The sequence below is a fragment of the Somniosus microcephalus genome, chromosome 8 (genome assembly GCF_052327205.1).
Source record: "Somniosus microcephalus isolate GS21.2 chromosome 8, FLI_Smic_1.0, whole genome shotgun sequence".
Classification (NCBI taxonomy): domain Eukaryota; kingdom Metazoa; phylum Chordata; class Chondrichthyes; order Squaliformes; family Somniosidae; genus Somniosus; species Somniosus microcephalus.
Window position 1 is genome coordinate 124416479 of NC_140994.1, and position 12939 is coordinate 124429417.

The 12939-nt window shown below is 50.7% G+C and overlaps 1 protein-coding gene across 6 annotated transcripts in view; it reads left to right on the top strand.

The window, feature by feature from the left end:
• The window catches only part of ebf1a (EBF transcription factor 1a), a 699375-nt gene that overhangs the window by 664071 nt on the left and 22365 nt on the right, over positions 1 to 12939 (top strand). For all 6 annotated transcript variants that reach the window (XM_085995098.1, XM_085995100.1, XM_085995094.1 and 3 more), the window contains exons 12-13: positions 11117 to 11182; positions 12081 to 12258. In XM_085995098.1, the coding sequence (XP_085851224.1) occupies positions 11117 to 11182; positions 12081 to 12258 (244 nt within the window). The remainder of the gene's footprint in view (positions 1 to 11116; positions 11183 to 12080; positions 12259 to 12939) is intronic.

Here is a 12939-nt window from a genome sequence, read left to right on the forward strand (position 1 = left end):
GAAAGGGATAGACTCATCCACCGCGTGCATTGTGGCCTTAGCAATGTCTCCCTTAATGAGGGAGAAGGCTGCGCACACTTCTGCCGTCAGGGGGAAGGAGGTGGACTTCATGAGGGGTCTGGCTTTGTCCGCATAATTTGGCACCCATTGGGCATAGTAGGCGAAGAGCCCCAGGGTTCTCTTCAGCGCCTTTGGACAGTGGGGGAGGGGAAGCTCCATGAGGGGGCGCATTCTTTCGGGGTCGGGGCCGATGACTCCGTTCTCTACTACGCAGCCGAGGATGGCAAGGCGCGAGGTGTTAAACACACATTTCTCCTTATTGTAGGTGAGGTTCAGCCGTTGGGCCGTACGGAGGAATCTTTCCAGATTAACATCGTGGTCCTGCCGGTCGCGGCCGCAGATGGTGACGTTATCTAGATAGGGGAACGTGGCGTGCAGCCCGTTCTGATCAACCATCCGGTCCATCTCCCTTTGGAAGACCGAAACCCCGTTGGTGACGCCGAAGGGAACCCTAAGGAAGTGGTAGAGGCGGCCGTTCGCCTCGAAGGCTGTATACTGGCGGTCCTCAGGGCGGATAGGGAGTTGGTGATAGGCCGACTTAAGGTCGATGGTGGAGAATACCCGGTACTGCGCAATCTGATTGACCATATCAGATATGCGGGGAAGGGGGTATGCGTCCAGCTGGGTGTACCGGTTTATGGTTTGGCTGTAGTCGATGACTAGGCGGTTTTTATCGCCGGTCTTAACGACTACGACCTACAGTACCTGGAATACGCCTCGAGGTCCCGATGGGCCACTTCCAGGGAGCGGGCGAGGGCTGCAGCTGTGTTCAGGTCGAGGTCCTTTGATTCTAGCAGTCTTTGCCGTGAGTAGTCGGACCGAAGGCCTTTCACGAAGGCATCGCGGATATTCTCTTCAGTATTTTCTGCAGCCGTTACCGCTTTAAAGTCACAGTCCCTGCCGAGTGTTTGTAGCGCCCGTAAAAATTCATCTACAGACTCTCCTGGCTGTTGCGGGCGGGATCTTAGTAGGTGTCTGGCATACATAGAATTTACCGGGCTCCGGTACTGCTGTTTCAGCAGGTTGATGGCGGCCTCGTATGTAGTAAGGTCCTGTATGAGTGCGAATACTTTAGGGCTCACTTGGGCGGTCAGCACTCTTAGTTTGGATCTCTGAGGCACGCCGGATTCTCCCAGGTAGGATTCGAAACAGCTCAGCCAGTGTTTGAAGTCGAGGGCTGAGTTTGCTGTCTGTGGGTTTAGATCCAGGTACGGCGGTCGGAGGGCTCGCAGCCAGGCCGGCTGTTATAGCTGGGCGTCTGACTGGTCTGACGGTTCGTTAGACATTTTTAAAATTTAGCCAATAAAATTGATATACCTATCAATTCATCCAATGAAAAGCGACGAGTTAAGAAAGTAACTATAGGTTTTTATTGGCTAAATAACAGAGCCCACCCTCGTGGGTGATCGGATCCAACAAGGAGGAATACCAGCCAGTCGACCACCTTTATACCTGGGCAAGTAGGTGGAGCCATGGGCGGAGTCAGCTGTGGTCAGCCCAGGTATAACAGTGTGACAAGAGGCGACCTCGTGTAGTGATACACTATGGTTATCACTGTTTACACTGTTGTAACGATATAACAGTGATAACCATAGTGTAACGATATAACAGTGATAACCATAGTGTAATGATAGTGAACGATAAAAGTGGTTTACCACACGCAGTAAGTACTGACTCACCCAGGGCAGCAGGTAGCGTGTCTCTATTGGTCCACAGGCAGCGTGTCTCTATTGGTCCACAGGCAGCGTGTCCCTGTTGGTCCGTGGGCAGCGTGTCTCTATTGGTCCACAGGCAGCGTGTCTCTATTGGTCCACAGGCAGCGTGTCCCTCTTGGTCCACAGGCAGCGTGTCTCTATTGGTCCACAGGCAGCGTATCTCTATTGGTCCGCAGGCAGCGTGTCTCTATTGGTCCGCAGGCAGCGTGTCTCTATTGGTCCACAGGCAGCGTGTCTCTATTGGTCCACAGGCAGCGTGTCTCTATTGGTCCACAGGCAGCGTGTCCCTGTTGGTCCACAGGCAGCGTGTCTCTATTGGTCCACAGGCAGCGTGTCCCTCTTGGTCCACAGGCAGCGTGTCCCTCTTGGTCCACAGGCAGCGTGTCCCTCTTGGTCCACAGGCAGCGTGTCTCTATTGGTCCACAGGCAGCGTGTCTCTATTGGTCCACAGGCAGCGTGTCCCTCTTGGTCCACAGGCAGCGTGTCCCTCTTGGTCCACAGGCAGCGTGTCCCTCTTGGTCCACAGGCAGCGTGTCCCTCTTGGTCCACAGGCAGCGTGTCTCTATTGGTCCACAGGCAGCGTGTCCCTCTTGGTCCACAGGCAGCGTGTCCCTCTTGGTCCACAGGCAGCGTGTCCCTCTTGGTCCACAGGCAGCGTGTCTCTATTGGTCCACAGGCAGCGTGTCCCTATTGGTCCACAGGCAGCGTGTCCCTCTTGGTCCACAGGCAGCGTGTCCCTGTTGGTCCACAGGCAGCGTGTCTCTATTGGTCCGTAGGCAGCGTGTCCCTCTTGGTCCACAGGCAGCGTGTCTCTATTGGTCCACAGGCAGCGTGTCTCTATTGGTCCACAGGCAGCGTGTCTCTATTGGTCCGCAGGCAGCGTGTCCCTGTTGGTCCGCAGGCAGCGTGTCTCTATTGGTCCGCAGGCAGCGTGTCTCTATTGGTCCGCAGGCAGCGTGTCCCTGTTGGTCCGCAGGCAGCGTGTCCCTCTTGGTCCACAGGCAGCGTGTCCCTGTTGGTCCACAGGCAGCGTGTCCCTGTTGGTTCGTAGGCAGCGTGTCCCTCTTGGTCCACAGGCAGCGTGTCTCTATTGGTCCACAGGCAGCGTGTCCCTCTTGGTCCACAGGCAGCGTGTCCCTGTTGGTTCGTAGGCAGCGTGTCCCTCTTGGTCCACAGGCAGCGTGTCCCTCTTGGTCCACAGGCAGCGTGTCCCTGTTGGTCCACGGGCAGCGTGTCCCTCTTGGTCCACAGGCAGCGTGTCTCTATTGGTCCACAGGCAGCGTGTCCCTCTTGGTCCACAGGCAGCGTGTCTCTATTGGTCCACAGGCAGTGTGTCCCTCTTGGTCCACAGGCAGCGTGTCTCTATTGGTCCACAGGCAGCGTGTCTCTATTGGTCCACAGGCAGCGTGTCTCTATTGGTCCACAGGCAGCGTGTCCCTGTTGGTCCACAGGCAGCGTGTCCCTGTTGGTCCGCAGGCAGCGTGTCCCTGTTGGTCCACAGGCAGCGTGTCCCTGTTGGTCCACAGGCAGCGTGTCCCTCTTGGTCCACAGGCAGCGTGTCCCTGTTGGTCCGCAGGCAGCGTGTCCCTGTTGGTCCACAGGCAGCGTGTCCCTGTTGGTCCACAGGCAGCGTGTCCCTGTTGGTCCACAGGCAGCGTGTCCCTCTTGGTCCACAGGCAGCGTGTCCCTGTTGGTCCACAGGCAGCGTGTCCCTGTTGGTTCGTAGGCAGCGTGTCCCTCTTGGTCCACAGGCAGCGTGTCCCTCTTGGTCCGCAGGCAGCGTGTCTCTATTGGTCCGCAGGCAGCGTGTCCCTGTTGGTCCGCAGGCAGCGTGTCCCTCTTGGTCCACAGGCAGCGTGTCCCTGTTGGTCCACAGGCAGCGTGTCCCTGTTGGTTCGTAGGCAGCGTGTCCCTCTTGGTCCACAGGCAGCGTGTCCCTCTTGGTCCGCAGGCAGCGTGTCTCTATTGGTCCACAGGCAGCGTGTCCCTCTTGGTCCACAGGCAGCGTGTCCCTGTTGGTCCACAGGCAGCGTGTCCCTGTTGGTTCGTAGGCAGCGTGTCCCTCTTGGTTCGTAGGCAGCGTGTCCCTCTTGGTCCACAGGCAGCGTGTCCCTCTTGGTCCACAGGCAGCGTGTCCCTGTTGGTCCACGGGCAGCGTGTCCCTCTTGGTCCACAGGCAGCGTGTCTCTATTGGTCCACAGGCAGCGTGTCCCTCTTGGTCCACAGGCAGCGTGTCTCTATTGGTCCACAGGCAGCGTGTCTCTATTGGTCCACAGGCAGCGTGTCTCTATTGGTCCACAGGCAGCGTGTCCCTGTTGGTCCACAGGCAGCGTGTCCCTGTTGGTCCGCAGGCAGCGTGTCCCTGTTGGTCCACAGGCAGCGTGTCCCTGTTGGTCCACAGGCAGCGTGTCCCTCTTGGTCCACAGGCAGCGTGTCCCTGTTGGTCCACAGGCAGCGTGTCCCTCTTGGTCCACAGGCAGCGTGTCTCTATTGGTCCACAGGCAGCGTGTCCCTGTTGGTCCACGGGCAGCGTGTCTCTATTGGTCCACGGGCAGCGTGTCCCTGTTGGTCCGCGGGCAGCGTGTCCCTGTTGGTCCGCGGGCAGCGTGTCCCTGTTGGTCCGCGGGCAGCGTGTCCCTGTTGGTCCGCGGGCAGCGTGTCCCTGTTGGTCCGCGGGCAGCGTGTCCCTGTTGGTCCGCGGGCAGCGTGTCCCTGTTGGTCCGCGGGCAGCGTGTCCCTGTTGGTCCGCGGGCAGCGTGTCCCTGTTGGTCCGCGGGCAGCGTGTCCCTGTTGGTCCGCGGGCAGCGTTTCCCTGTTGGTCCGCGGGCAGCGTGTCCCTGTTGGTCCGCGGGCAGCGTGTCCCTGTTGGTCCGCGGGCAGCGTGTCCCTGTTGGTCCGCGGGCAGCGTGTCCCTGTTGGTCCGCGGGCAGCGTGTCCCTGTTGGTCCGCGGGCAGCGTGTCCCTGTTGGTCCGCGGGCAGCGTGTCCCTGTTGGTCCGCGGGCAGCGTGTCCCTGTTGGTCCGCGGGCAGCGTGTCCCTGTTGGTCCGCGGGCAGCGTGTCCCTGTTGGTCCGCGGGCAGCGTGTCCCTGTTGGTCCGCGGGCAGCGTGTCCCTGTTGGTCCGCGGGCAGCGTGTCCCTGTTGGTCCGCGTGTCCCTGTTGGTCCGCGGGTCCCTGTTGGGCCGCGTGTCCCTGTTGGGCCGCGGGCAGCGTGTCCCTGTTGGGCCGCGGGCAGCGTGTCCCTGTTGGGCCGCGGGCAGCGTGTCCCTGTTGGGCCGCGGGCAGCGTGTCCCTGTTGGGCCGCGGGCAGCGTGTCCCTGTTGGGCCGCGGGCAGCGTGTCCCTGTTGGGCCGCGGGCAGCGTGTCCCTGTTAAGCCGCAAGCCTAGTTTCCTGATCTTGGTAACTATCCAGTGACCCCCCCCCCCACCCCTGCTGGAAACCCCGTGGAAGTTGGGCGAGGATAGGTTCAGTCTCATTGCTTATGCCCACCAGAGTTGAAAAGCCTGCCGACACTCATTACCTGAGCTCACGCACGAAGAGTGGGCACTCGGACGAGGCACTAAGAGCAGCTGGCACTTCGCTGACTCTCCCCAGGCACATGCCAGTGGTGTGAGGAGAGGAGTGGGGACAATTGGACGACCAGGGGGGTGGGGAGGGGAGTAGGGTGGTGGAGAGACCTCAAGTCGCAAAGAAATATCTCCAAATAGAGAAAAAAAGAGGCCTAAAGCAGCAGCCATTCTATATGCAGAAAAAACTCTTTGAATTGTAAGTGGCTGTTAGTGGAAATGCAAACAATTTTACTGTGTACTGTGGAGGATTTAAAAATCCAGTAGCTTGTCATCAGAAAATAGACTGAAAGATTTTTGAAAATGTTGACGTTGACAGCTAAATGAATGTAATTATGTTACTAAAGTGTTTTACCTTCTTTCTAGGGGCCTTTATATATACAAACACTTAAATAGTGCCTGGAAATTGGCCATAACTACTAAGTTGCCTATAGTGACTACATTATTTTATATGAGGTGAATTTTAACTGTAATTAATGTTCCTGTTGTTAGAATATAGAATAAATCCTATAAGTCTTTTCCTGCTATCTTCATGCTTTGATGCATTGCTTACACACAGACTGTGAAAAGTGTTATTTGTTACATTCCCAGTGCTTGGCAGCCCAGACTTACTCAGATTCAAACACTATTCTCGCACACGCTGCCTGTCTTAAAGGTGCAGGGACTCCGTTCTTTTGCCTCTTTCTGCGTGTGGGGCAGAGTCTGCGGAACGGGAGAGAAAAAATGTCAGGGTTAACAGTATGTTAATGCCATGAGGAAGGAATTGTTGAAATTAATTACAGGGCAGGATCCTTTGTTACTGTGGCAGCTACACGTTGCGTGTGCCTGCGTGCGTCAAGCTGGGCTTTTTTACCCTCCAGGCTTCAATACTCTGCCAATACATACTTTCTAAGCTCATATGATGAAGGGTCACTTGGGTGAGGCCAGACTGTCTCCATAACCATAACCCAATAGTGACAGCACCTTTGAGGGAGGAATTATGAGATCTCCTAAGACACACACACACACACACACACACACACACACACACACACACACACACACACACACACACACACACACACACACACTAACTAATAATCAGTTTTAAGTATGAAACAGTTTAGTTTTCCAAAGAGGTATAACTTGGTGAAGAGAATTTCCAACTGAAAGCAGCTCCTAATCTGGGCTCCTCTCCCGCTGTTTTCTTTAGCAATAGATTTCCATGTAAGCAGTCTAATTTTTAAACAATGATTTGCTTTCAGCTCCACTTGAGCCAAGTGCTTTGAAACAATCATACACCCTTTCTTCCTGCACAGTAGTTTGATTAATTCCCCGTTAAATAACCACAGTAACAGAACAATCAGCCTCCGAAAGTGCCAGCGCTCAACTTGCTGCCCAGCATTTTGCCCAGTGACCTGCCTAAACTATCAGCTGCCACCTTCCTTTGGCATTGACTTCTTGCATTGGTGTCCGAGAAACCTCACAGCTCTGAGCCCTGTATCCTATAGCATTCAGACAGGACCTCTGCAAAAATAAGGAGCATCTACTCATCAGAGCTGTACGTATTGTGAGATTTCCGGAACTTTCTATTACACTTTCTTTTTCTTTCCTCTTCCCTTCCATGTTTGTGTGTCATTTTTTATTCATTCTCTCTCTCTCATGTGCATATCATATTCTCTCACGTTATGCACATCTCCATCATTCAAACACTCACTCCCTTTCTATCGTTCTCTCCCCGACTGTATTTTTCTCTCTCTTTTTGCCCTATCTCTCGCCCCCCCATGTGTCTTGATCCTCTTCCCCAATTTGTCTTCTTCACTCATAGGGACAGGAGTAGGCCATTCAGCCCTTCAAGCCTGTTCAAACGTTCTGAGCTGTACCTCACTCCATTTACCTGCCTTTTCTCCATATCCCTTGATACCCTTACCAAATAAAAATCTATCAAACTATGTTTTGAAAATGTCAGTTGACCCAGCATCCACAGCCTTTTAGGGGAGAGAGTTCCAGATTTCTGCTACTCTTGTGTGTAAATATGTTTACTGATTTCACTTTTAAATGGCCTGGCTCTAATTTTAAGATTATGTCACTTTGTTCTGGATTCCCCCACTAAAGGAAATAGTTTTTCTGTACCTACCCTATCTGTCGCATCCCTCTCTTAATGCTGTTGATTTGGGCCCTGCTCTCCCCAGTGTATTTAAAAAAGTGTCAACTTATCATGGAGCTAAAAGATGTAAAGGTTAAACGGGCACAATCCAGAGCAGGATGAAACTTCTTTTCTTGCTGGTTCCAAGTATCTCCAGCTCTATTTAATGAGAGGGTGTCATCATAACAGAATGTTTTGCAAGATGCTTTAATATGTTTTATGTGCAGAGGATATGGCAGTGGCGACGTCGACAGAAGAACAGAGAGGACAGACAAGGAGAGCTACCACAGACTTGCCTCAGCATCCAACATGGTGGAGATGCAGAAGAGCTTTCAAAGTGGGCTGCTCTTGGGACAGAGGCTGTCCATAAGCTGTTTAATAGGGAATACTGCTCCATTAAATGGCTAAACGGCAATTTACCAATGCAGCATGTAGCAATTTGGATCAGGAAGTTATTAATAGCAGGAAGGAGAAATCATAATATGAGCCATTTAGGATAAGGCTTTATTTTTTTTTGATCGTAAAATCTTGCTGGGTCTTAAAGGAGCTGTAGGATGTGCTGGGTCTTAAAGGGGAAGTAAATGTTACTGAATTCTTCCAATATCCAGAATGTTATAAAGTGGTGATATATGTACAATTATTACTGGTGTCTCTCAATCACTCCTTGTTACCCAATTTTAGAATGCAACCTAGGAGTAGCCATTTTGTATGATGCTAGTCTTCATGTGACACCCTGAAGCTCTGCTGCAATGACCATGAAAGGCAACAGTGGATTGTGGGAAGCCTCATTCACAGGGGTTAAGGGAGGAGTTTCTCCCATTCTTTTCTCAGTTATAGGTTAATGTAACACTGCTGCCACCCAAAAAAATATATAATTATTGCTCCTGTTCTGCAAGACTTCTGCAGACCAGTAGGATGAAATGACTGGAACTGCTTGGCTGGGCAAGGGCAAGAGGAATTGTCCCTGATGTTCCTTCCAACCGTCATACATAAAGGAGCTGTTTTATGTAGAGTATGCAAGGGTTAATATGATAACTGGGATCTTTTATTGCGAAAGGGGTTTAGTTGACTTTGTGTGAACAAATTTATTAAAGTTAAACTGATCACTGTAAATACAAGGGCCTATGTTTTGTAAGTGTTAAACTTAGTGACACACTGTAAATTAATCTCAGGTATTCAATTCAATATCAGGAATTGTTTATATGAATTTCATCAGCCGGTAATGTCAAGACTTAAATGCGATTTTGTGTTAAAACTAGATACAGTAACTGGCATGTGTGAATGTGGTACAGGCTATTCCATTGTATTTTTGTTTGATAATGCCTTTAAAATGCATTGGCTTGCCTTCCTCAAAGATATTAATCAGATAAAAGGAGGCCTATCTGCAGACTCTTTAGTTCTTGCTGGATTCTGAGTGTTGTTTAGATAAAAGAGTTCAGTGAACGTGTGGCTTATGTATTTCAGTGAAAGTCCTGAACTCAAAGTCAACATTATGTTCATAATGGGGGAAAAGTTTGGTTGCTTTGCGCCTCCTATTAGCACCGTGATATTCCCTTGCTGCGCCCCAAGAGGGAGGCGGGGTGCTTCCAGTAGCACCCTGCTTCCCTCTTGGGGTGCTACCACTTAATTTCAGCCACGGAGGTGCTAATTTTTCTGGGGCCCGGCGAAGTTAGCGCCCCAAAGGGGGCGCGACTCAATTTTCCCCCATAGAATCTTACAGCACAGAAGGAAGTCATTCAGTCCATCGTGCCTATGCCACCTCTTTGAAAGAGCTGGTCAATTAGTCCCACTCTTTCCCCATAGCCCTGGCAAATGTTATCAAGGGGTACAAGAACACAGTACAGTTAGCATTCACTGTGCAAATTCTGAGGAGTTTGTCTTCTTCCAAGAGTTTGTACAAATTGCTGGGCTGTCAGGCCCCCCCATGTGTTATCCCTTGGTGTGGTAAGATGGGGGGTCCACTGGTTATCCTCTGGACACTGAGCTGTAGATTGCAGCTGTGCTGTTCTCGGGGGTTGGGAGGGGGCAGCGAGCCAGTCCTTGCAAGGAAGGGAGGGAGAGTGACCCTTGGGCTTCTCAATGTGCCTAGTTAGCAGCACTGGCAAAAGCAGAGAGCAGTTCTGTTAGCCACCCATTTGACACATGATGATGCAGAGGGGATAAAAATTCTCCAAATACCTCCACACACACAAATATTTCTTTCGTACTTGTGTAGAATTAGTTTGCGGAATGCGATTGGATACAATTGAGATTGAGGAGAAAGGCTTTGCACAATAGTATTGGTGGATAATGCAAGTAGAAAAGAACCGATTCGAAAGGAGAAGTACAAGAGTCCCACCAAATGTGCCAGCTTGCTTCAGTTGGTGTCACTCTTGCTTCTTCGGAGGTCATGGGTTCAAGCCCCACTCTGGGACTTGAGTGCACAATCTAGGCTGACATTTCAGTGCAGTACTGAGGGAGTGCTGCACTGTCGGAGGTGCCGTCTTTCGGATGAGATGTCAAACTGAGACCCTGGTTGTCAGCTACATTTAAAAGATCCCTTGGCACCACTTGAAGCGAAGGGAGTTCTCCTGGTGTCAGTGATCATTATTGCTCCCTCAGTTGTCACCACCAAAGAGCTGATTCACTGGTCATTCTTCTCATTTCTCTTTGTGGGATCTTACTGTGTGTACTTGCTGTGTTTGACTACATATCAAACGTGGCTACATTTCAAAAGTAATTCACTGGAGATGATAAGGTGCTAAATATAACTGCAAGTTCTTTTAATGAAGAGGAAGATGAAAAGACACTTAGCCAATGAAGGGGCAAGAAAATTGACAAAATGGTCATGATAGACACGAAATATAATTATAAAGTTACATAATATATTACATATTAAATAGAAACATTAAGATATGTATGTGTATGTGTGTGGATATATCAATAACTGTGAAACATATACACCAATGTATAGGTACAATTATTAAAAATCTCTTATATAACTCATTCTGTCCCCACTGGCAACTTAATTCCAAGCAGTACAGTAATTCAAACCTCAGTAAGTTGTTCCATTTATAAAAGGGCTCGTCAACCAATTGCCACTGCTCTGTGATAATAAGGTTTGTCTGCTTTAATCACTGATAACTCACATCCGCACAGACTAAAAGGGTGGCTTTGTGTTTAGCACCATGACCTCTTCCCCAGTCTGTAAAGGCAGGGTGTAACTGAGCCATACGGCCCAGACCGTACCCAGGTCTGGCCCTGTGCTGACTTAGCTGATCTCAGCCGAGCTGGCAATTAGAGCAGCGCTATAGCTGGCTTTGGTGCTCCTGGGCTAGATAAGGGACAAAGTATCCAGGATTCCAGATCCTAATCAGTATCCCCTGTGGCTTATGCCAGAAATGCGCTTGTGAATGCCAGGTGATGCTGTGATTTTAACTTAACCTGCCCAGCCCTAAGGACTGGGTTTGGGTCGGGCACCTGTTGAAGTCAACGGAGCATCAAATCGCGAGTGGTGTAAAACGGGCGCCTGACCCGGACCCGGACCCGGACCCGGACCATTCCCGTCGTGTGGGTTAGGGTAAAATCTGGCTTGGTGAGTCTGAATACCCCTGAACAAAAAAAATCTATTGGAGAACTAAGAAGGGAGTCTTTGTGCTTTTATTTCATAGGAAGTTATACTGAAGAGGGCAGCTGACTTGGTGGAGGCGCTATATGGCATGCCACATAATAACCAGGTAATGGCTAGTTCACTGTGTGATTTTATAAAGATAACACGCTGGCACCGCAGAGAGGGCCGGAACACAGAGGGCTGGCTGAAACACAGAACTCCTTCAGTACTGAAGTGCCAGCCTAGGTTAAGTGCTCGCATCCTGCAGTGACCTATAACCTTCTGGCTCACAGGCCAGAACTCTACCACCAAACCACGGCTGATAGTACGATCCCGATAATGGCAAGGCAGGAATGGAGCAGAGGGAAGGATTTGCAGCCAGGAAACCCGGAAGTACGGATTTCCTGCAGATTCTGCTGAATTTAATGGCAGGACCTGTTTTAAATTTTTTCAACAGCTTTACTGGTCATAGGGGTCCCATCGCGTGGATGTAAGCTTGAGGGAGAAACACTGCTGCTCCTCCTGGCCCACAAGCAGTGCTGTAAGGACACTTAACTGATACATCTGGCCCTTCACACCTCCCTTCAGCTGCTGGGTTTTCCGAGGCCCAGGAAACCTGGCCTGCAGGTGTTAAGACTAAAAGTTAAGTGGAGGCACGCAACCTCCTTAAAATATCTTAGTGACCGACCCACCTCCTGAGGGCAGGTTGCCGGCCCCCTAACTGCCTCCGTTAAAATCAGAAGTGGGCGGGTTGAGGTAGGATTGCCCATTTAAAATTTTTAACCCTCCTCCCCTCCCTCCCATCCGGGGGTTGGGGGTGGAGGGGGGGACTAAAAAAAAAACCTATTCCTTCCATTGAAGAGGGAAGAAACATGGAGCAGAGAGGAAGAGAGTTAAGAAAATAACCGTGAAATCCTTTCACGCACCATCGTATTACTATTTTGCACACTTTTTCTTATTGGCAGTCAACTTGCTTTTACTGTACGTTAGGTTAACGACTTTTTTTTCTTCAAAATGCCTGGTAGGAAATTATCCTGAAGCGAGCAGCTGACATCGCAGAGGCCCTCTACAGTGTCCCTCGGAACCACAACCAACTTCCAGCTCTCAGCAACACATCTGTCCACGCAGGAATGATGGGAGTCAACTCCTTCAGTGGTCAGCTGGCTGTCAATGTGTCTGAATCCTCGCAGGCTGCCAATCAGGGTAAGACTTGCCACGTGGAATGGCATCATCTCCATTACTGAGCACGTTTCTAGTCGCCCCTCCCCACCCCTTCCCCATTCGCCACAGCTAAATAGGTAGCATAGGAAAGTCCTAAGAGAAAAGAAAAAAAAGAAAGACTTGCATTTACATAGCGCCTTTCACGACCTCAGGGTGTCCCTAAGCGCTTTACAGCCAATGTAGTCACTGTTGTAATGTAGGAAACACAGCAGCCAATTTGCACACAGCAAGCTCCCACAAGCAGCAATGTGATAATGACCAGATAATCTGATTTTTAATGATGTTGATTGAGGGGTAAATATTGACAAGGACTCTGGGGATAACTCCCTTGCTCTTCTTCAAAATAGTGCCGTAGGATCTTTCACGTCCACCTGAGAGAGCAGCCATCTCATCCGAAAGGCGGCACCTCCGACAGTGCAGCACTCCCTCAGCACTGCACTGGAGTGTCAGCATAGATTTATGTTCTCAAGTTTCATGGAGTGGGACTTGAACCCACAGCCTTCTGACTCAGAGGTGAGCCACAGAGAGTAATCCCATAGACTGCCATTGTGGATTTACCATTCGCCTGTTCTTAGAGACTTTTCAAATTTTTTTTTAACCAATTTTCATCGATAAATGCTTGGATTTTTTAGGTGGGGGAGTGATTAAACAAAAGCTGATTTC